Genomic DNA, 22,611 nt, shown 5'->3' with positions numbered 1-22,611 from the left:
ATTCAAATTCTAATTTTTTGAATGCATCTATTATTATTAACTTCCATCATTATTCTAGAGATTCAACATTACCCCAATTAACCCACAACTAAAAACAACTCAAATGTCTATCAACGGGTAAATGGATAAAAATAAAATTGTGGTGCATACGTGTATAATGGAATGCTATTCAACAATAAAAAGGAATGTACTGAAACTCACAAAACACAGATGAGTATCAAAGCCATTATGGTGAGTGAAAAAATCCAGCAACAAAAAAAAGCACACATTGGATGGTCTAGAAGAAGACAAAGCTTTTAGATGAAATTCTAGAAAGGACAAAGCTTTAGTAACAGAAAGCAGAGCAATGGCTGCCTGGGCCAGGTTTGAGAGAAGACTGACTCCAAAGGGACATGAGAGAATGTCAGCAGCAACAGCAGTGTTCTATACCTTGATGGTGGGGCTGGGGGTTTCACAACTGTGTCTTTTCATCAAAACTCCAGCTGCATACTTAAAATGGGTACACTTTACTTGAATGCAAACTCTACCTGATAAAGTCAATAAATTTTTTAAAATTTGCTTACTCTTCCTCCTCACTTTGCTTTTATCTTCCTGAATAAGCCATCAGGTGAGACAAAAAAGATAAGTCTCCACCCAAAACGACAGCCCAGCATAGGGTTTCAGAGTCTAAGTGGTTTGAGAAACATGTCCCTGCAGGGGGTCAGCTTACCACGGCATGTCAGAGCCCAAAGGAGTAAAAAGGGCATCCACAGAAAGGATGGGGGAAGAAAGATGCCAGTGTCAAACCTGAATAGAATGAGGAGGGCGCATGCACACAGGGGCAGCCTGGTCTGGGCTGTCAGAGTCTAAGCTGAGTGGGGTGGGTGTACTCCCACAGGAGGGCCTGGAGAGGGCTACCAGAACTCAAGCAGCATGAAGAGGGCATCTATGCAGGAAAAGGCCCAGTGCCAGGTGTCAGACCCAAGTAGGGCTAAGAGGGCATCCACGTGCAGGCATCAACTGACACGTGGTATCAAGCCCAAGCAGAGTGAAGAGGCATCCACAGGAGGAGGACACTGGTGTGGGGTGTCAGAACCCATGGGGCTGACAAGGAGTCAGAGCCCAAGTAGGGTGAGGAAGGTGTACACAGGGGAGCAGCCAGGCATGGGGATTCAGAATCTTAGAGGGATGAGGAGGGCAACTGCACAGGACAGGTGGTGAGAAGCTGGTTATAATCAGGAGAATTGGTCAAAACAGTAAGTATATTAAGGTCATCAAAGTCAAGAGAAAACTGAGGAAGTACCACAGTTCGAAGACATCTACAGAAACATGAGAGCTAAAAGCAATGTGTGATTCTAAACTGGATCTTTCTGCTTCTGCTATAAAGGACACTACCAGGACAAACGGTGAACAGGCTCTAAGGATTTAATGGTAGTAATGTGTCAATGTTGATTTCCTGATTTTGAAATGCAGAATAAAGCCACAACTAAATATCACTAGATTCCCATCACAGGACAAAAATTAAGAAGTTTGATAATACGAAGTGTTGCTCAGATGTAGAACAATGGAAAAAAAGCATCTACTACTTGAAGGGAGTGAAACAGATTGAACAATTTTGGAAAATAGTTTGGTATTTGTAGGGTGGAATATTTCTATGCCCCATGATTCAGAAATTCCACTCCTAGTTAGTTACTCCAGAAGAATTTTCACACATGTATACCAGGAAAACTTCACATCAACATTATTTGTCATAACAACAACAACAAAAAACACTGGAAAGAAACAAAATGGACATGAGGAATAAAATGGAGAAAGAAATTGTTCACAGAATTGGACAGTGCAAAAATGAAAATTAACGAAGCAGAACTAAACATAAATACGACAGAACCTTAAAGAAAATGCTGAATGGAAGAAGCAATTCACAGAGAAATACTTACAGTATAATTTCATTTATATAAAGTTCTAAAAGAGGCAAAACTAATATTCATGAGGACACAAACAGAGACGGTTAAAAATTAACAGAAAAAGCAAGGGAAATACTAGATTCTGGAAAGGGAAGGCACTACAATCAGGAAGGATCTCATAGGGAGCTTCCTAATGTCTCGTTCCTTAACCTGGGTGGTGAGTACAAACCTGTTTCGCATTATTCATTAAGGTGTACCCTCATGTTGTATATTCTCTTTTTATGTATATTTCATAAACTTATTTTTCCTGGAATGAAGAGAAATGTCTGGGGATAGAGAAGCATAAGTTCCCTGACTTTTCTATGGTTCTCTGCCACCAAGTGGCAATCACTCAGCAGCTCCTCAACTCTTAGTGCACTCTCCCAGGATGCTGCTGCTGCTGTAAATATTTCAGCCTCCTGCCACTGCACCCATGCATCCACTCCCCCTCATACACAGACAGAGAGATAGAGACACAGGAACAGAGAGAAAGAGTCAGAGGCAGAGACAGACAGACAGACAAGAGAATTATGTGAGGGACAAGTTACTGGTTTTATTCTCAACACTGGAGCTGAGAGGAAATAATAAAACAAAACATCTGTATATCATACTTGACAGTTCATAAACCACTACTATATACCTCTTTATTTTTATCCCCCAAAACAGGTAGACAGGGTATGAGTGATCAGGATCAAATATTTTGCAATCCCAAAGAAAAGTGTCAGAAAAAGATACCATCATGTTTCTTCTCATTACTCCACCTTAGATATTTCATTTCTCACTCCAAGGTCAAAAGAGGTGCTCAATGTGATAATACGATAAAAGCATACAGGGAAGATAATGAAATGAGAGTGAAGAAAATGGATGAGCATAACCACTCTGGAAAACCGTTTTACAGCATCTACTAAAGCTGATTCCACTCATAGGTATATACCAAACAAAAATGCACACGTGTGTTCACCAAAAGACATATACCAGAATAAGGTAGCAGCTCTATTCATAATAACCAAAAACTGCCTAAGTGCCTATCAACTGTGGAACAAATGAAATAAATTGCGGTATATTCACATTATGTAATACTCTATAGCAATAAGAACAAATGAAAAAAATGAAATAATTCACAAATATAATGTTGAGCAAAAAGAGCCACACACAAAAAGGAAATATAATACATTCCCTTCATTTATGTAAAGTTCAAACACAGGCAAACTCATCTATATTTTCAGAAATCAGATAGTCACCATTAAAAATGCAGGTTAATGACTGAAAGAGGCTTCTGTTCTGGGGTCCTGGTAATGTTCTTTTTCTTGCTGAGTGCTGAGTCCATGGGTATTTTCAGTTTGTGAAAACTGACTGAGATAGACATTTATGAATTGTACCCTTCTCTATATGCATATTATGCTTCAAGTGGTTGAAACAGGAAGTAGAGAATTAAAGTAAGGAAATAAGACACCATCAAAAATTTTTTTATTCTGTATGTGCCCATGTCTTCAGATCAGGATCAAAAATTCTTATTTAAAATTCTCTAAATTAGGTAATACAATATGAGAAGTATTATGCTAAAATATTTCAAAAGCCTTGGGTTTAAAATACATTCTGCATTAGTATGCAACCAGGTGACCTTGAGAAACACAATAAATCTGGGAGTCTCAGTTTTTTGACCATTAAAATAGGATCACTGCCATCCTCCTTATCCCACAGTGTTACTGAGAAAGACAATAGAGTTCACAAAGGCGCTGTTTAAATTGTGAAGTACCCTTGAGCTGCATTAACAAAAACAAAAATAGATCAATACTAAACACAACTGTTTACAATTTTTAAATTTTATTTGTGTGCACTGAGAACTTTGTTCAAGTGAACTCTTAAATACAGAGACCTATTTAATAAACCATTGTTCTGGGTTTGGCTGAAGGGATGCAAGGCGATGGTGAGGAGAGTGCTGGAGGCTGCCTTCACACTCTCCTCTTCCTGTTGTACCCCAGGGTATCTCCTAGAATGTCGCTGTGTGCAGCAGGCCTTGGAGTCCATATAGACTGGGGTAAAAACTCCGGTTTTATCACTAATTAGCTCTCTGAGTCTCAACTTCTTCAACTGTGAGATGAAGCCAATATCACCCACTTTTCAAGAACTAGAGATAATATACATTACAGAACCTAGAAGAATGCCCAGTATGAAATGTATGACCACTATATAAAATTTTTACATACAACTATGTAAGACATACAGGAAACAGAAGACTTTTTAAAAACTTTAAGCTAAAACCTGGATGTCCTCAACAGCCGCCTAAATATTATGACTTAAGTCACTCTCTCTGCTATTCATTTTCCATAGATCCCTTCAAGTAATATTTTTAAAATACCAATTTGGCCAATTTGGCCATGTCACTAATCCCAGCTTATTACTGCCTACAGAATAATGCCCAAGCTCCTTCTGTGGTACACAGACCCTTTACAATCTGCCCTAAGCCTATTTATCATTCCTGCCTCTTCCCTAATACTCTACATTTTAACCATATCCAATTTTTAACTAATCTTTAAGTAGGACACATACTTTTTCAATAGCCTTTTATTTTTTCCAAAACAGTAAATATATATTGTAGAAAATCAGGAATTAGAAAATGTAAATTTTTAAAAAGGATCACATTCTCACCACCCAGGTATCATCACTTACCACCTTAGTGCATATCCTTCTGGAGATATAGGTATATAGATATATAGAGATAAAGATATATGATCATAATGCACATACTGTTTTATAACCTGCTTTTCTTCAGTCAACAATCTTTCCATTTCAGTAAAATTCCACCTCATCTAATACATAGGCCATAGTCAAATTTCTCCAACTGACCCAAAATGTCCTCTATAGTTATCTGTCCAACCAGTATCCAATTCATGATCTCACATTGCATCTAGCTGTCTCTTAAATTCCTTTTAAGGTAGCACTGTCACCTCCCTGTACTAAATTTTTAGGACACTAAGAAGCTGAAGCGACGTCACTATCTTTCCTACAGAATTTCCAACCATTTGAATTTCTTTGGTTCCTTCCTTTCTTAATCTCCTATCATTTGTTTCTCCTATAAAAAGGAAGCTGTAAATAATGACTTGAGGAATTAAAATTAAATATTTTTGCCTAGAATATATTACACATAATTCTGTGTATCACATGAGAAGATACACACTATGTGGTTAACCGAACTCAGTAGTGATGGGAAAACTAATCACTGGATAGGGGTGATGGCAATTTGATCTCTCCAACGAACAATTATGTGTTTTTCTCTTGCAACCATAAAGTAAGTTATACAATGTTACTTTGGCACCATATGAATTGGCTGGGAAAGCATCACTCTTTCACCTAATGGTTGTAACAATAATAATCTTGGCATAAATTTCACTTACGGAATTTTATTAGGGTTTGTAAAATGATGTTTCTCTAATTGTATCACACTTTGTACATTCATTTGCCGGCATTCTTCAGCAGAGATGAACTGTCTTTCATGAAGGATCTCTTTAGTTACTGAAATATATATCCTACTATAAATGCAGCATAAGTGCTTAATTATTTCCCATTAATAAACTTTTTTAGAGTAAGAAGTTGTATTAATAGTCACCTCAAAGTGTACCAAGTGAGCCCTGGTTTTTCTGGTTTTCTCCTTGTTGAGTATCTTAGTACTTGTGGGTTTTCTCTCAGTCAACGCAGCTCTTAAGAACTTGTGCCTTTGCACGTGCCAACTCCACTGATCTCCCCAAAATTCTTCACCTGATAAACTCAATTCTCAGGAAGCAAAATATCAATGTCTCTAAAATGGCATACGGTGAATCTCTTCATCTCCATTCCCAGGGCATTTTCTCTCTTGCATACTACATAAATATACCTCTGATATAACATTTGGTTGCATATCTTTTTCATTCCCTTGATGTTTCTTTTACAGGTAAGACAGTATCTTATACCAGTGTTATTCACAGTTTGATTTGCAGAACAGTTCTGGTCCACAAACTGTTTCCTGTCTATGACACAGTAAAAAGCTTGGACCAGAATATAAATCAAGTAGTCAGTAAACATACTGCTTAATTTGGCTCAATTTTTTTTCCTTGGTAGCAAGAATTTGTGGAAGAAGGATGAAATGTGTTGACGTCTATTCTGGCAAGAGCTACTTTAACTCTAGTGGACCAGGAACAGAAACTTCATGTAAACGTTACTTTGAATAGCACTGCTAATCATCAATTTACCGTTACTACCAGAAACACAAAAGGAATATAAACAACTGCTGGTAGAGAAAGGCGGCAGTGTAGCAGGAGTGGGGACCATGGGCATGTCAAGATACCCCTTCTAAGGTAAAGGATAAGTTTTTGAATCTGGATCTTCTTACAACCAAAAAAAAGATGTACAATGCCTAGTGGACCTCTTTGGATTTTGAATACAATATATTCTTCATTTGGATGTGTTATTTCAGCTCATTTACCAAGTGACTGGAATAGCTGCTAGTTTTGAGTAGGGCCCAGAAGACTCTGCAACAGGTCCAGACTGCTGTGCAGGCTGCTCTGCCACTTGGGTCACATGATCCAGCAGATCCCCTGGTATTGAAGTGACAGTGGCAGATATGGATGCTGTTTGGAGACTTAAGCAGGCCTCCACTGGTGACTCTCACTGTAGGCCCTTAGGATTGTGGAGCAAAATCCATCCATCCTCTGCAAATAACTAGTCTCCTTTTGAGAAACAGCTCTTGTTCTGCTACTGGATCTCAATAGTGACTAAATGTTTAACCTTGAGCCACCAAGTTACCATGCTACCTGAGCTGCCCATCATGAACTGGTATTATCTGGCACACAAAGCCATGAAGTTGGGTGTGTACAGCAATATTCCATCATCAAATGGAAGTGGTATATATGTGATCAGGCCCAAGCAGACCCGGACGATACAAGTAAGTTACATGAAAAAGTGGCCCAAATGCCCATGGTCCCTACTCCTGCTATACAGCCTTTCTCTCTCAGCCTGTACTATGGCCTCATGGGGAATTCCCTATAATCAGCTGATAGGGGAAGAGAAGACTCAGGTCTGGTTTACAGATAGTTCTGTACAACATGCAGACAACACCTGAAAGTGGACAGCTACAACACTACAGTCCCTTTCTGGGACATCCCAGAAAGACAGTGGTAAAGGAAAATCCTCCCAGTGGGCAACTTCAAGCAGTAAATCTAGTTGTTCACTTTGCTTAGAAGGAAAAATTGTACAATTATATACCAATTCATGGGCTGCAACCAATGGTTTGACAGGATAGTCAGGAGTTGGAAGGAATATGAGTGAAAAATTGGTGACAAGGAAATTTAGGGAAGATATATATGTGGATAGACATCTCTGCATAGGCAAAAAATATGAAGATATTTGTGTCTCATGTAAATGCTCACCAAAGGGTGACCTCAGCAGAGGAGGATTTTAATAACCAAGTGGACAGGATGACCCATTCTGTGGATACCAGTCAGCCTCTTTCCCAGCCACCCCTATTATCATCCAATAGGCTCATGAACAAAACAGCCACGGTGGCAGGGATGGAGACTATGCATGGACTCAGCAACATGGCCCACCTGGCTACAGTCACTGCTTAGCGCCTTACCTGCCAGCAGCAGAGATCAACATTGAGCCCCTGATATGGCACCATCCCTTGGATGATCGGCCAGCTATCTGGTAGCAGGCTGATTACACTGGATCACTTCCATTACGGAAGAAGCAGTGTTTTGTCCTTATTGTCCTTACTCTGGATATGATTCGCTTCCCACACTTGCAATGCTTCTGCCAAAACTACCATCAATGTGGACTTACAGAATGCCTCCCGAATGTGGGTGGGCCTTATCCAATCTGCTGAGGGACTGAATAGAAGAAAAGGTGGAGTAAGGGAGAATTCACATTCTCTCCATCTGACTGTCTTTGAGCTGGGACACTGGCTTTTGGACTCTGAACTTACACCATTGACTCTCCTGGTTCTTAGGCTTTCAGAATCAGACTAGAACTTTATCATCAGTCTCCTGGGTTTCCAGCCTAATGACTACAGATCTTGGGATTTCTCAGCCTCTATAATTATGTGGGCCAAATCCTTATAATAAACCTCTTCATATATTACATGTGTGTGTGCATGTAGATAGATAAATACACACACATACACACACTATTGGTTCTTTTTTTCTCTTGAGAACCCAGACTAACACAAAAGCAATTCCTTCAAACTGGTAATAGATACTAAAGGGAAGTCTACAAAATGCAAAGGTGGCTTCTCATTCGTCCTGTCAAGTAGGGTCTCTTGATCAGGTCCTGGATGTCAAGAAGACAAAGACAGTAATGAGAGTCCACTGTATTGATGGATAACAAGCAACTAAGGCAGGTAAGGTACATGCAAAATTGTTTGATTAAAATCAATCTAACATACATTTAATGAGTACTAGGTAATAGAAATTTTATGTATTTATACGTAAAGTTCTCAGAAGCTCTATAAAATTCTGTTGTTTCCAATAAGAATCGGGTTGCAGAAATCATTTTTATGCTATTTTTATTTTCATTCATTTTTCTTTAGTATTCTTATATAAATTTAATTCAACCTTATAAGGGAATAGCCTAACTAAACTTTGCTAAAAATAATCAAGGAAAAGAATTCTGTTGGAGTTTAAGGAACACTGCCTTAGGGTAAGCCACTTAGAGAACATCAAAGTAAGAGAACAAAAGAGATTATGCAACTACCTCTTTCTAAGTGGACATTCTTCTTTCTGAGCTAGTATTCAGTCAAATCTTGAAAAGCTTCATGTTTCATTGAAATAAGGGTGACTCCTCCCTATAATAGCAATCTCATATGAGAAGCCCCAAGCAAATACTGGCCGCCAGTGTTTATTTACAATTCTTGTGTTTGCAAATGAATACAAAACATCACCTCTCTACTGGCAAATCCAGCAAACAACAACAACATGCAAGGATTAAATAAAATTTGAGCTGTGACACATTAAAGTTTCATAAGTAAGCATTCACACAACTAAAGTACTACTTAAGTATTTTTCTCTGTATTTTAATTGATAAGAAGTAGAGGGCTTTTGATTAGAGATATTTTTATCTTTCTTTTAAACCGATACTAAAATGAGAGTAAAGAAATTTAAATAACATATAAACCATAATGATAAAGACAACTGAAGAGGGGACATAGCAGACAGAAACTCTAACTAGTGATTTAGCAGGACTGGAGGAAGACACAACTACAGTGTGTGTAGACAAGGAATACGAACAAAAAGAGAACCAATTTGCCCTGCAAAACTCCAAAGAGGGTCAAAATACTAGATACAGGAAAAGATAAGTATATGACTCATTAGGGTTAAAAATATGGGAATTAACTGGAAGTCTGCATAAGGCAAAAATAGATTCCCAGTCTTCTACCTCTACTCCAAGCAAAAAAAAAAAAATCAGAGGTTTCTTCTCTGGAGAAACTGTAACAAAACCTCAGAAAGAAAAATCCTCCACTTAGGAAGTACTGAGGTCCACTGACATCCATCCGTCACTATAAAATGAAGCCAGCCAGTTGGCAAGCCCAGCCCATGTATAAAGAGTCCTGAACCAACTTTTCCTCCCTCACTCTTAAATATTAATAAACAACAAAGAATCATTAGATATTTGAAGAAATATTCCAAAAGAAAGAGAAACTAAAATAAACACAAAGAACAAAATGACCATTTAGAAAGAGATAATAATGTAGGGAACCTGAGAAATCTTAACAAAAAAGAACAGAAACAAGCTACTTAATATAGTTTACTGACAAAATAAGAACTGAATGATATGAATAAGGAAAGGTATACAATAAAGAGTTCTTGGAAACTGGAAATACAATTGCCAAGATAAATAATTCAACAGAAACAGGGAGCTGGAATATGAAGTTGAGGAAATATACCAGAAACATAATCAAACTCAAAGAAAAGGAAAATATGAAAGAAAAAAGACTGAAAATTCATAAGTTCTAGTTTTGACTACTAAGAATTCCAGAGAGAAACAGAGAAAACAGCGTAAAGAAAATAATCATAGAAATGACTTCAGAAAATTTCACACTACATGAATCTTCAAAAAGCTCACTAATTACCCATACATTAAGTGGAAAACAAACAAACAAAAAAATCCCAGGATATCACTGTGAAACTGCAGAATGCCATAAATAAAAGACTAAAAATCTCCCAGAGAGATTAAAAACAGACAAAACAAAATGTAAAATGGATTAGAATGTAGAAGATTTTTCTCAGTGGCTAAACTGGATCTTAGAAAAGCAATGCCTTCAAATTTCTAAGGAAAAACTCACTTCTATCCCAGCCAAACTACTCCATCCCTGCCAAACTATTTGTATCAATTAAATGTGAGAGTAGATAAAAAGATATTTTCAGTGACACATTAATTTAAAAAAATTTACCACCCATTTGCCCTCTCTTAGGAAGTAAATTAAGGCTATACTCCAGCTAAATAAGGGAGTAAACTAAGAAAAAAGAAGATATGTTATCCAGGAAATAACAGTCAAAATCCCAAAATATGACAAAAGAAGTCCCTGTATGATAGTTCTAAAGAAGCTTCAGATAGGAACCTGTTCAGATTAGAAAAGGCTGACTGAAGTGGGGAGAGGGACAGAAATACTGTTTTTTCATTAAGCCTCTCGATACTACGTGATTTTTTTAAGCCATGTATATGTATTACAGTGAAGTTTTTAAAATTTAGTAACATTAAGAGGCAACTGGACTTTCCTGGTGGCACAGTGGTTGGGAATCCGCCTGCCAATGCAGGGGACGTGGGCTCAAGTCCTGGCCCAGGAAGATCCCACATGCCACGGAGCAACTAAGCCCATGTGCCACAGCTGCTGAGCCTGCGCTATGGAGCCCGCAAGCCACAACTACTGAGCCCCCGCGCCTAGAGCCTGTGCCCCGCAACAAAGAGAAGCCACCACAATGAGAAGCCCGCACACCGCCACGAGGAGCAGCCCCTGCTCGCCGCAACTAGAGGAAGCCCGTGCACAGCAACAAAGACCCAACGCAGCCAAAAAAAAAGAGGCAATTATACAAAATATTGGACTAATTCAGCTTTTAACTTCTATTAGCATTTTGGGGAACTTTAAAGTTGTCCTAAAAAGACAATTTTCTTCTCATAATTTTGTTTTCACTGCATAAACAATGGATAAAGTCAATCTGATCAATGCGTACTATCTAAAATTTCAGAGGCCATAATGACAGGAAAGAGCCATTAAGATATTCACAGTTTTTCATAAAGTGTCTCAAAAAACAGTTTTCTATTTTTATGGTACCTATGGTTGGTTACCAATTCACCTATTCTCTCCTGAATTATGCTACTTCACTCATTATTAGAGGTGGCCTAGTCTTAATTAGATGATATTCAATCATGCTTCATGTTTCAGGGCAATACACCCAGACGCAAAAGAGGCTATGTGGTAAAGCTAGTACAATGACTAACTCCAAGTAGATATTGAACATATTTTAGCTATTTACCACCTTTTCTACCTTCTCTTTCCTTTGTCTCTGAAGCTCCTGACAGAAAGTCTTCTCCCAGGACCAGCAAGAAGAGAAATACTATGAAGAGAATCTATATCCTAGTTACAGTTAAACTAAGTTGTAAGCTTTATGTCTGGGTGTTTCAATCACTGAATCTCTTTCTGCCTCGAGAGGAGTCAAAGAATCTCAGATCCGAAAAGGATCCTCCACTTTCTTGCTCCCGGCCTTAGCACAGAAAAGTGTCTTTTCAAAAGGTAGTCAAATATCTACCTTTTTGAATGGAGAAGAACAGGGACTTCCCTGGTGGCACAGTGGTTAAAAATCCGCCTGTTGGTGCAGGGGACACGGTTTGATCCCTGATCCAGGAGGATCCCACATACTGCGGAGCAACTAAGCCCATGCATCACACCTACTGAGCCTGAGCTCTAGAGCCTGTAAGCCACAACTACTGAAGCCCGCACGCCTATCATCCATGCTCCGCAACATCTCTGCCACCGCAATGAGAGGCCCGTGCACCGCAACGAAGAGTAACCCCTGCTCACTGCAACTAAAGAAAGCCTGCATGCAGCAACAAACACCCAACACAGCCAAAAATATAAATAAATAAATAATTTTTTTAAAAAAAGAATGGAGAATAGTCCAGAGAATCCATAATAAAGTAATAAAAAACAATTTACATGACTAACAGGATATTCACACTAATTGTAGTTACTAACAGAGGAGCCATAGTTCACTTCAAATAGCCTTTACTGAGTATCTATCTTGATGGCTGCCAGATGGCTTTGATGGCCACCGGAAATTCTAAGACTTGGTCCCTGATCATAAGAAGTTAGGATATACAATCCTGAGGAAGGTAACTCAGAATGTAAACTGAGCAGAAAATCCAGACTGTTCTTTCTCAACCATAATTTTAAGTTAAACTTGCCCAGTCTACAAAATACAAATATAGATTTAAAACTAAACAAAATATATTCCCAATTTAAAATTAGTATTTTATTCCTTAGCTTTCTGCTTTGCATTAGACTTTGCCTGTATGTGCTCTGGTCAAACAAAGAAAGTGCTATTGAATCAGAAGCCAGGTTCTACCATCAGCTCACCATGTGTCTTTGGACAACCACATCATCTAGATTTTCTCCAAAAAAAAATGAGAAGACTGGGGATGACTAAACTTGAAGGTTTCAAATAAAAGTGAAATTATATGATTATGTAAATTGCTATTCCTTATTTCTCACTTAGCTGAAATTATAGTAGCAGCCACTGAGGACTGAACACCTACTATGTTTCAGGTATTAAATCACTCAATTTGCAACTACTAACTCTAACTCTCTCAACAACCTTACAGTGCAGGTACTATAAAAACAAGGAAACAAGCAGAGAGTTTACCAAATATCACATAGCTCATAAATGCTGGGGACTGTATTGAGACCACCATGCAAAATCACACATTTTTTTTTCCTCTCAGAGAAGTTCCTATTATGTACTATTTAAACCATTATTTCTCCACAAATCTAAGTAGACATTAGAAATTCAACTTTACTTTAAAAATAAGTAAAGTCAATCCATTTTGCAATTCAAAATATCAGAGCTGAAAACGTTCACTACATACTAACCTGATGCAGCAGCCGTTTCAGTTTGAGTAACTGAGTTTTTACAGCGGTGCAATCCTGAACCATGTGCCGGAGGGTCATCTCATCCAGTATCACTGTATTTTCTGGTACATCTACAAACATCTTCTGAGCCTGGAAAAAGGGGATCCCTCCATAGCTTTCAAAATGACCCAAAGGAGATTCTCTATAGGGAGAGCCTCTGGAAGGGCAGGGGAAGAAGTTGGAGGGAAAAGATATACAATATAATTTCAGAAAGAAATAAAGGTTATAAAATTATTACAGTGATTATTATAAATCATTTATCATTATCACAAAGCCTTTGACTTTTACTCACTTCAGATACTGAATTTGTTTCCACTGAAAAGTTCAATCAATCCTAGTTGTCATTAACACAATTATCATCTGCACTCCCTCCTTTTGTGTATTTTACACATTGGTTAAGTAAATCTTATTCCTTAGGAACTAGAGTAGAAGCAAAAACCTCTGAGGAAAGGCCTTGCCTGGAAAAAATTATACTTATTTTACTTTTCTGCACTGATAGTCTGATCTTTAGCTTCTAATTTTAATTACCCTCTTAAACTTCACATCTTTTTTAGCTGCATAACTATGCTACCCTCATTAATTCCCAGTTTGGACACACCCCTGGACTCCTGTCTTCAAAGTGCCAGCAGACAGTTAAGACAGATACACTGTTATTCTTCTGTTTTTACATTGTTGATAAACCATCTTTTCCAATAAAGATTAAACAAGGTTTTACAGAAGTCTTATACATACCACATATTTCCTAATCTTAAAGTACCTTAAAAAAAACTACTCAAAAAATTTAAGCTTCCCTTTAGTTTCATGCAATAACATACATGCTGAATAAGAGGGAAAAAAAAACCAACACAACTACAGATAATGTGTTTCACGGACGTGAAAAACACAATGTTTTAACCAGAAGTCATAGCTATAGCAATTTAAAAATTACTGCATTCACATTACACATAATTCCAGGTGGTATTTAAGACAGTAACTTGTTATATGTGTGAAATCTCAATATTTAAAGTAATACATTGAAAAAGTATTCTCCCCAATATAACGGCTACATTAACATATTAGGATTAAAGTTAAATTCATGGATGCATTAAATTTCAAAAGTAGAAATACAGTTTCTATTAAATTTTCTAGCTTTTAACAAATATTCCCAAATCTCTAAATTCTCAAATATTCAATATGAGATTGGTTTTCATAAGATTATTTTTCTCTGAAGCTACTTCTCATACTTGATTTCAGGCCTGATTTTTCTTTTAACCAAAGAAGAGATTTTTAAGAACCTTTAAATTGCTGATCCATAGATAAGAATTTGTTCACAGTTAATTGTTTTACTTTTACAGATTCAAAATACAGTTGAATTATTAAATTTCAAATACTGATCGATTATTAGTAGGAATTTACCATCCATAACTGAATAGAGAAGCTATACACACATTGATGAAAAATTTTTTAAATAGTAAGACAAAAAGATAGAATCACTTGGCAAATGAATAGTAGAGACAAGAGTTATGTTTTTGGAGAAAAAGCTGACATACTTTGGGAAATTTTCTTGGGTAGGAAAGAAGCTGGGATGAACTATAAAGTGCGAGGTTTGAGTTGGACTGAAATGAAAGGTAAAGTTTTCTAGAAAAAGAAAATGAAAATAAATGGCACAAAAGTGCATGTTTTTCAGGGACAAGGAGATTCTTATACATGGCGTATGAGACTACAGACAGCCTGAATACAATTTATTCTTCAACTTCATCCCTCAATATACCTGCCTCCCTCAGACTGACTTCTTAATCCATAGCCAGTTACCTGAGACTGCCAAATCACACGACAATCGCCCTCATCTCCAAACCCATGTCCTCAACCTCTCTGTACTCTTGGCCAATCTACCCATTCTGTCCTCCACTGCACACTTGATCTGGAGAATGAAAACTCCTCTTCAATTTAAATTAGTTAGCTCTTCCTCAGGGAAAGCTTCCTTAATCCCCTAAAACAGCACTTGGTACTTCCACAGGTGTCCTTATAGAGCCTTCTGCTGGACCCCATCACAGTACTTGCCACAATACATTGCATTCACTTGCAATCCATGCCAAATGATAAACTCCATGAAGACACAGACTGTGTCTTCTTTTTTCTGTCAGAAACGACTTTTGTTTGTTTATTTTTGTTGTTGTTTTTATTGAATGAGTAACAAGTATGAATTTTAACCACTAGGTTGGTTTTTCTTTTTAAGCTTCCGTCTCTGAAATTCTAAAATTCTTTAGCTGTGACATGAAAAAGCACTACTTTAAAATTATAATCTGGAAGCAGTCATGTTAAAAAAGTTCCAGATAATAATAAAATTAAAATTACTTTTTATTTTACCAGATGAGTAAGAGAAAAAGCAGAGAGGGAAGAGACTGAAGAAAACTGGTCTGGAGTCTACAGCATGAGAATCAGGAATAGAATAATGGCTTATATTAGGTTTAGACATAAATATGAACCACATGCAAGGGACTAACGAATTAAAAACATTTCAAAGGAAGTGTCAACAGGTCTTGATCACTAACTGAATATGGGGACAAAGAACTGGCATCTAGAAAAGCCATAATAGTATAAAAGAGACACCTCTGGCCTAGGACTGAAGTTTATATCTTGGCTGACAGTAACTAGCTCTTAAAAATACTTAATATCTTTGGGCCGTAGTTTCTTTAGTTCTCAGTGTTGTCCAGTGCCTACCAAATAAAGTTCATATGCCTTAGGCTGCATTTCAAATACTTCCACCGTGAGACCCAAAACTAAACTTACATCTTCTCCTAGTCCTGATGCCCCTTAACTAGATAAAATTGTTTTATGACGCTTAACTTCTTTCACAGCATAAGTGAAAGAAATCTGCATAAATATCACCTCTAACTTGATGATAACTTGAAAACAGGGACTTATTCATTTTTATATTATTCAATTAATGCACAGATTATCTGAGTTCAAATCTCAGCTCTGTCACTCACTAGCTATATAACACACCAGGCAAGTCACTTTATCTATGCTTCATTTTCCTGAGCTGTAAAATGGGGATAACAGTATTTATCTCATTAGGTTGGTATAAGGATTAAATGAGGTAATAATATATGTTAGAATGCTTGGAATGGTGCTTGACTTATAATAATTGTTAAACAAAAAACAATTACTACGTATTATTATTATCAATAATTTCTAACTTCTCTATATTGAAAATTTTTTCTAACATAAATGTCAAAAGAATACCATAATGCCATATACCCTTTGCCTAGATTCCCCAATTGATAAATGTTGACAAAATGTTTTACATCTATGTGTATATTTGTTGCTAAACCATATGACAATAAGCTGGAAATAACGTAACACCTCAATGAGGGCCATTTGAAGGTTGCTGGAAAAAATGAATATAATTGAGAAGGCTCAGAGGCAGAAGAAGACAAAAATGAAACAGAAAGCAAATACATAATGGAGGTTATTTTCAGAAAATAAAAGGACACTGTTAAAACAGGAGAAGAAAAAAAATAAGATAATGAAAGATAATGAAGATCTTGAAATTTCACATTCTGAGAAGATGATGCAGTTCACATAGGAAAACCTGAACTTTTGAAACAGAATGAGAGGTAAAAACGTGAGACAAAAGAGGAATTACTGGATGGAGGTTCCTTAAAAGACTAAAAATAGAACTACCATATAACCCAGCAATCCCACTACTGGGCATATACCCTGAGAAAACCGTAATTCAAAAAGAGTCATGTATCACAATGTTCATTGCAGCACTATTTACAATAGCCAGGACAGGGAAGTAACCTAAGTGTCCATCGACAGATGAATGGATAAAGAAGATGTGGCACATATATACAATGGAATATTACTCAGCCATAAAAAGAAACGAAATTTGAGTTATTCGTAGTGAGGTGGATGGACCTAGAGTCTGTCATACAGAGTGAAGTAAGTCAGAAAGAGAAAAACAAATACCGTATGCTAACACATATATATGGAATCTTTAAAAAAAAAAAAAAAAAGGTTCTGAAGAACCTGGGGGCAAGACAGGAATAAAGATGCAGCCATAGAGAATGGACTTGAGGACACGGGGAGGGGGAAGGGTAAGCTGGGACGAAGTGAGAGAGTGGCATGGACTTATATATTCTACAAAATATAAAACAGATAGCTAGTGGGAAGCAGCCGCATAGCACAGGGAGATCAGCTCAGTGCTTTGTGACCACCTAGAGGGGTGGGATAGGGAGGGTGGGAGGGAGACACAAGAGGGAGGGGATATGGGGATATATGTATATGTATAGCTGATTCACTCTGTTATAAAGCAGAAACAAACACACCACTGTAAAGCAATTATACTCCAATAAAGATGTTAAAAAAAAAAGAGGAATTATTGGAAAAATACCTCATGTTAGGTTAACAGTCATAAATTTGTACTTTTGTACAAATTTTAACAATCATGGACTTCTAGTAGGGAAATTAGACCATGAAAGCAACAAAAGACTCCAAGCTGCTTTGGGCAAAACACTGGAAGGTTGGCAGTGTGTTTGCAAAGGAAGAACCTATGTGGCCAAACATAGGCCAAGACGGCTAGTGTATATGAAGAATTGAACCAATACATGTATGGATGAAGGCAAAAATTATTTCAGTGGTTACAGAAGCATAAGAATGAAATGCTCACTATCATCAATATTATTTAACATTGTTCTATAAGTACAGCCAATAAAATCAACAAGAAAAACAACACAATCAGAATAACTACAAAAAGGAATTTTTAAGAAATAAGCTTTTTTAAAACCAATTCAAACTTAATCCATATACAGTAGCAGCACCTGATATGCAACCCACACACCTAATAATCACATTGCTACATAATCACTTATTGCAGTTTTAAAGTAATCTCCCCAAATTATATGGCTCTATCCATATATTTATATTCTTCACCACTACTATCAGAGCTTCTTGATTACTAAGATGTGTGATTTTTGTGCAAATCTTAAGATTTGTGATTCATAGGTTAGACTGGTGAATGGAGATTGTGTGTGTGTGTGTGTGTGAGAGAGAGAGAGAGAGACAGAGACAGAGAGAGATTGAGATTTTTCTTCCTTATTTATTTCCTAATCTGAGTCACAGGTTGACTTCACAAAACCTTTGTTTCTTTTCTCACCATTAATAAAAACTGTATATTAAAAGTTAAACATATGTATTTTTAACTTCTTGGTCACATTTTTTTAACGCTAGATTCAACATAATCTCAATTAAAATCCCAGCAAGTTATTTTGTGGGTAGCAACAAAGTGATTCTAAAGTTTATATGAAAAGGCAAAAGACCCAGAATAACCAATACATACTGAAGAAGAAGAAAGTCAGAATACTGACACTATCTGACTTACAGATTTACTCTATCAAGTGACAGTAATCAAGACTGTGGTACAAAAAAACAGATCAGTGGAACAGAATAGAGGGTCCAAAATACACCCATATATATGTATGGTAAAGGAGCAATGGCAATTCAAAGGAGAGAGGACAGTCTTTTCAATAAATAGTACTGGAGGGCTTCCCTGGTGGCGCAGTGGTTGAGAGTCTGCCTGCCGATGCAGGGGACACGGGTTCGAGCCCTGGTCTGGGAGGATCCCACATGCCGCGGAGCAACTAAGCCTGTGAGCCACAACTACTGAGCCTGCGCGTCTGGAGCCTGTGCTCTGCAACGAGAGGCCGTGACAGTGAGAGGCCCGCGCACCGCGATGAAGAGTGGCCCCCCGCTTGCCACAACTAGAGAAAGCCCTCACACAGAGACGAAGACCCAACAGAGCCAAAAAGAAATCAATCAATCAATAAATAAATTAAAAAATAAAATAAAATAAAATAAATAGTACTGGAACAATTAGACATTCACACCTTTCACAAAAATTAACTAAACATGGATCAAAGACCTAAATGTAAAATGTAAAACTACAAAATAACAACGAAGAAAATCCAGGTGACCTTGGCAATAAGTTTTTAGATATGACACAAAAAGTACAATACATGAAAGAAAAGACTGACTAGCTGTACTGCATAAAATTAAAAATGTCTGTTCTGTGAAAAATATCATTAGGAGAATGAAAACGCAAACCACAGGCTGGAGAAAATATTTGTAAAATATGTATCTGATAAAGGACTGGTATCTAAAATATATAAAGAACTCTTAAAATCAATAAGAAAACAGATAACCCAATTTAAAAATGAGCAAAAGATCTCAACAGACATGTCACTAAGAAGATACACAGATGGCAAATAAGTATATGAAAAAATGCTCAACATCATATCATTAGAAAATTGCAAATTAAAACAACAATGAGATGTCACTACACACCTATTAGAACAGTTAAAATCCACAACACAACACCAAATGCTGACAAGGATGTGTATCAACAGGAGCTCTCACTCATTGCTGGAGGAAATGCGAAATGTACAGCCATGGCAGTTTCTTACCAAACTAAACATACCCTTACTATATGACCCTGCAATCGTGTTTCTTGGTATTTACCAAAATGAGTTGAAAACTTACCCACATAAATGTTTAGAGCAGCTTTATTCATGATTGCCAAATCTGGAAGTAATCAAGAAGTCCTTCAGTAGGTGAATGGATAAACAAACTGTAGTTCATCCATACAATGGAATTTTATTTAGGAGTAAAAAGAACTCACTGTTCTTTAGTGATATAAAGCCATGGAAAGACACAGAGGAACCTTAAACACGTATTGCTAAAAACAGCCAATCTGAAAAGGCTACAGTCTGTTTCCAACTATATGGCATTCTGTTTAAAAGGCAAAGCTATGGAGACAGTAAAAAGATCAGTGTTTGTCAGGAATGTTGCCAGGGGGTAGGGATAGGGAGGAGAAGAAAGGGATGAACAGATGGAGGATGTGGGATTTCAAGGGCAGTAGAATTATTCTGTATGATACAGTAATGGTAGATATACATCATTATGCATTTGTCAAAGTCCATAGAATGTACATGCAACTTATTGCTTCAAGGCATTTAAAATGAAACCTAATATAAACTATGAATTTTAGTTAATAATAATGTATCAACATTGACTCATTAATTCTAACAAATATTCCACACTAATGTAAGATGTTAATAATAGAGAAACTGTGCATAAGAGGTGAGGGAATATATGAAAACTCCCTGTACTTTCTGCTCAAAATTTCTGTAAACCTAAAACTGCTCTAAATAATAAAGGCAAAATCCATGACAAAAGGAAAAGAAGGAAGTACTTACAGAATGGCAAAATAAAAGATCTCAAAAATCCTCTCCTCCATAAAAGCTCTGAGAACACTGGCAAATTTGTCAAAATCAACTTTTTCAGAGCTCTGGAATCGCTTGCAACAACTGAAGAGCACTTACTGAAAAAAACCAGCTGAATCTCATGAGAAGACCAAACTCTGTGACATCTTAATTTATTCTATTTCCCTGCCTCTCTTCCTAGCTCTATGGTGGCTTCAAAAACAAAAGCTTTACAAGTACAATAGCTGTGAAATTCAGCAATCTCTAGCGGGTGGGATGGGAGGTAAAATGGGATTGGAACTCCCCAAAAGGCACCATTTCTAGAGAATTGTTACTATTTGACCTAAATGGCACCTCCCTAGAAAAGGCCCATTCTCAGCAGTTGTTTTATTTGGCCTCATTCAGAGCTCCCTCAGTGGGAACAGCCTTATCTCTAGTACATTTGTTTAAAAAAAAAAAAAAAAATCAGTGGCAATTGTTTAAAATCTCAGCTGCCTAAGATGGCAATACCACTTGGGACAAACTAGAAGGTGACCAAAAAACTTAAAAGGAAAACCTGAGGAATGAGATGTACACAGGAGGCTTTGGAAAGCTCCAACATATTCCTGGGCATAGAGAAGGCCACACACGTGTGAAAGCCAAGGAAATACCTGAGAAGGTCTTAATCCCTCACCTTTTGCTGACCTTGAGCCTCTGAGCAAGCAGGAAATGAAGGCTAAGAAAGCACTGCAATCTGCTTATCAGGTTGCTGAAGGCACCCCTGAACACACACACACACAGGGAGCCCCTTGGCAAAAGGCTGGGAAACTTATTGGTGCAAGGCATTTAAGGAAATCGCTTTCTAATCATTAGCTCAACAAACTCCAAAAGATGATAAACCAAAAGAGAGACACATCATAGTTAAACTGTCAAAAACCAAAGAAAAAGTGAATCCTGACACAGCAAGAAAAAAGTGATTTATTATGTAGAAGACATGCTCAATAAGATTAAAAGCTGATTTTTCATCAGAAAGCATAGGGATCAAAAACGTTAAAAGAAAGCCTATCGGGGCTTCTCTGGCGGCGCAGTGGTTGAGAATCTGCCTGCCAATGCAGGGACACGGGTTCGAGCCCTGGTCTGGGAAGATCCCACATGCCGCGGAGCAACTGGGCCCGTGAGCCACAACTACTGAGCCTGCGCGTCTGGAGCCTGTGCTCCGCAACAAGAGAGGCCGCGATAGTGAGAGGCCCGGGCACCGCGATGAAGAGTGGCCCCAGCTCACTGCAACTAGAGAAAGCCCTCGCACAGAAACGAAGACCCAACACAGCCAAAAATAAATAAATAAATTTATAAAAAAAAAAAAAAAAAGAAAGCCTATCAACCAAGAATCCTATATCCAGCAAAACTATCCTCTAAAATTAAAGAGAAACTAAAACATTCCCAGATAAACACAAACTGAGTGAATCTGTTGCTATCAAACCTTCCCTACAAGATATACTTAAGTTGGAGACTTTAATACCTCCTTCTCATTAATGGATAAAACAACTAGGAAGAAGGTCAGCAAGGAAACAGAAGACTTGAGCAACACTACAAACTAAGAAAACCAAACAGACATCCACAGAATATATGAGATTAAATTAGTAATCAAAAAACTCACTGCAAAGAAAAGCCCAGACCCAAATAACCTCAATGGTGAATTCTATAAAACATTCAATGAAGAATTAACAAAACTCCTTCACAAACTCTCTCAAAAATAGAAATGAAACACTTCCCAGTTCAATTTATGTGATAATATCAAAACCACAAAGACATCTCAAGAAAACTACAGACCAGTATTTGTTATGAATGTATACAGAAAAATCTTCAACAAAATACTAGCAATTTGAATCTAGCAACATCTAAAAGGATACCATGACCAAGAGGGATTTATGCGAGAAATGCAGGGTTGATTCAACATCTGAAAATAAAAGTCATACATCACAGTAACAGAATGAAAGGAAAAATTATTATCTCAATAGACACAGCAATAGCATTTGACAAAATCTAATACCCGTTCGTGGTTAAAAAAAAACACTCAACAATACAGGAATAGAAGGGAACTTCCTCAACCTGATAAAGAGTATCTATGAAAACCCACAGTTAACGTCATACTTAACAGTGAAAGACCAAATGCTTTGCTCCTACTATCAGAAAGAAGACAAAGATGTCTGCTCTCATCACTCCTTAACTTGTACTGGAGATTCTAGCCAATTATGCAGGCGGGAAAAAAAAAGGGAAAGTATCCAGATTGAAAAGAAAAAGGTAAAACTATCTC

At 37.3% G+C, this 22,611-nt stretch overlaps 2 protein-coding genes across 19 annotated transcripts in view; both read right to left on the bottom strand.

The window, feature by feature from the left end:
• RGR (retinal G protein coupled receptor) overlaps window positions 1–22,611 on the bottom strand; it is a 389,204-nt gene that overhangs the window by 239,855 nt on the left and 126,738 nt on the right. The window lies entirely within an intron of this gene.
• The window catches only part of CCSER2 (coiled-coil serine rich protein 2), a 149,438-nt gene that overhangs the window by 46,560 nt on the left and 80,267 nt on the right, over window positions 1–22,611 (bottom strand). For 11 of the 18 annotated variants that reach the window (XM_082406719.1, XM_082406732.1, XM_082406731.1 and 8 more), the window contains one exon: window positions 13,036–13,231. The exons of the other annotated variants lie outside the window; for them this stretch is intronic. In XM_082406719.1, the coding sequence (XP_082262845.1) occupies window positions 13,036–13,231 (196 nt within the window). The remainder of the gene's footprint in view (window positions 1–13,035; window positions 13,232–22,611) is intronic. 18 annotated transcript variants of the gene reach the window in all.

Source organism: Balaenoptera borealis (genome assembly GCF_965194805.1).
Source record: "Balaenoptera borealis genome assembly, chromosome: 10".
Lineage (NCBI taxonomy): Eukaryota > Metazoa > Chordata > Mammalia > Artiodactyla > Balaenopteridae > Balaenoptera > Balaenoptera borealis.
The sequence above is the reverse complement of the archived record's forward strand: the minus strand, read 5'-3'. Positions and strand labels throughout refer to the sequence as shown.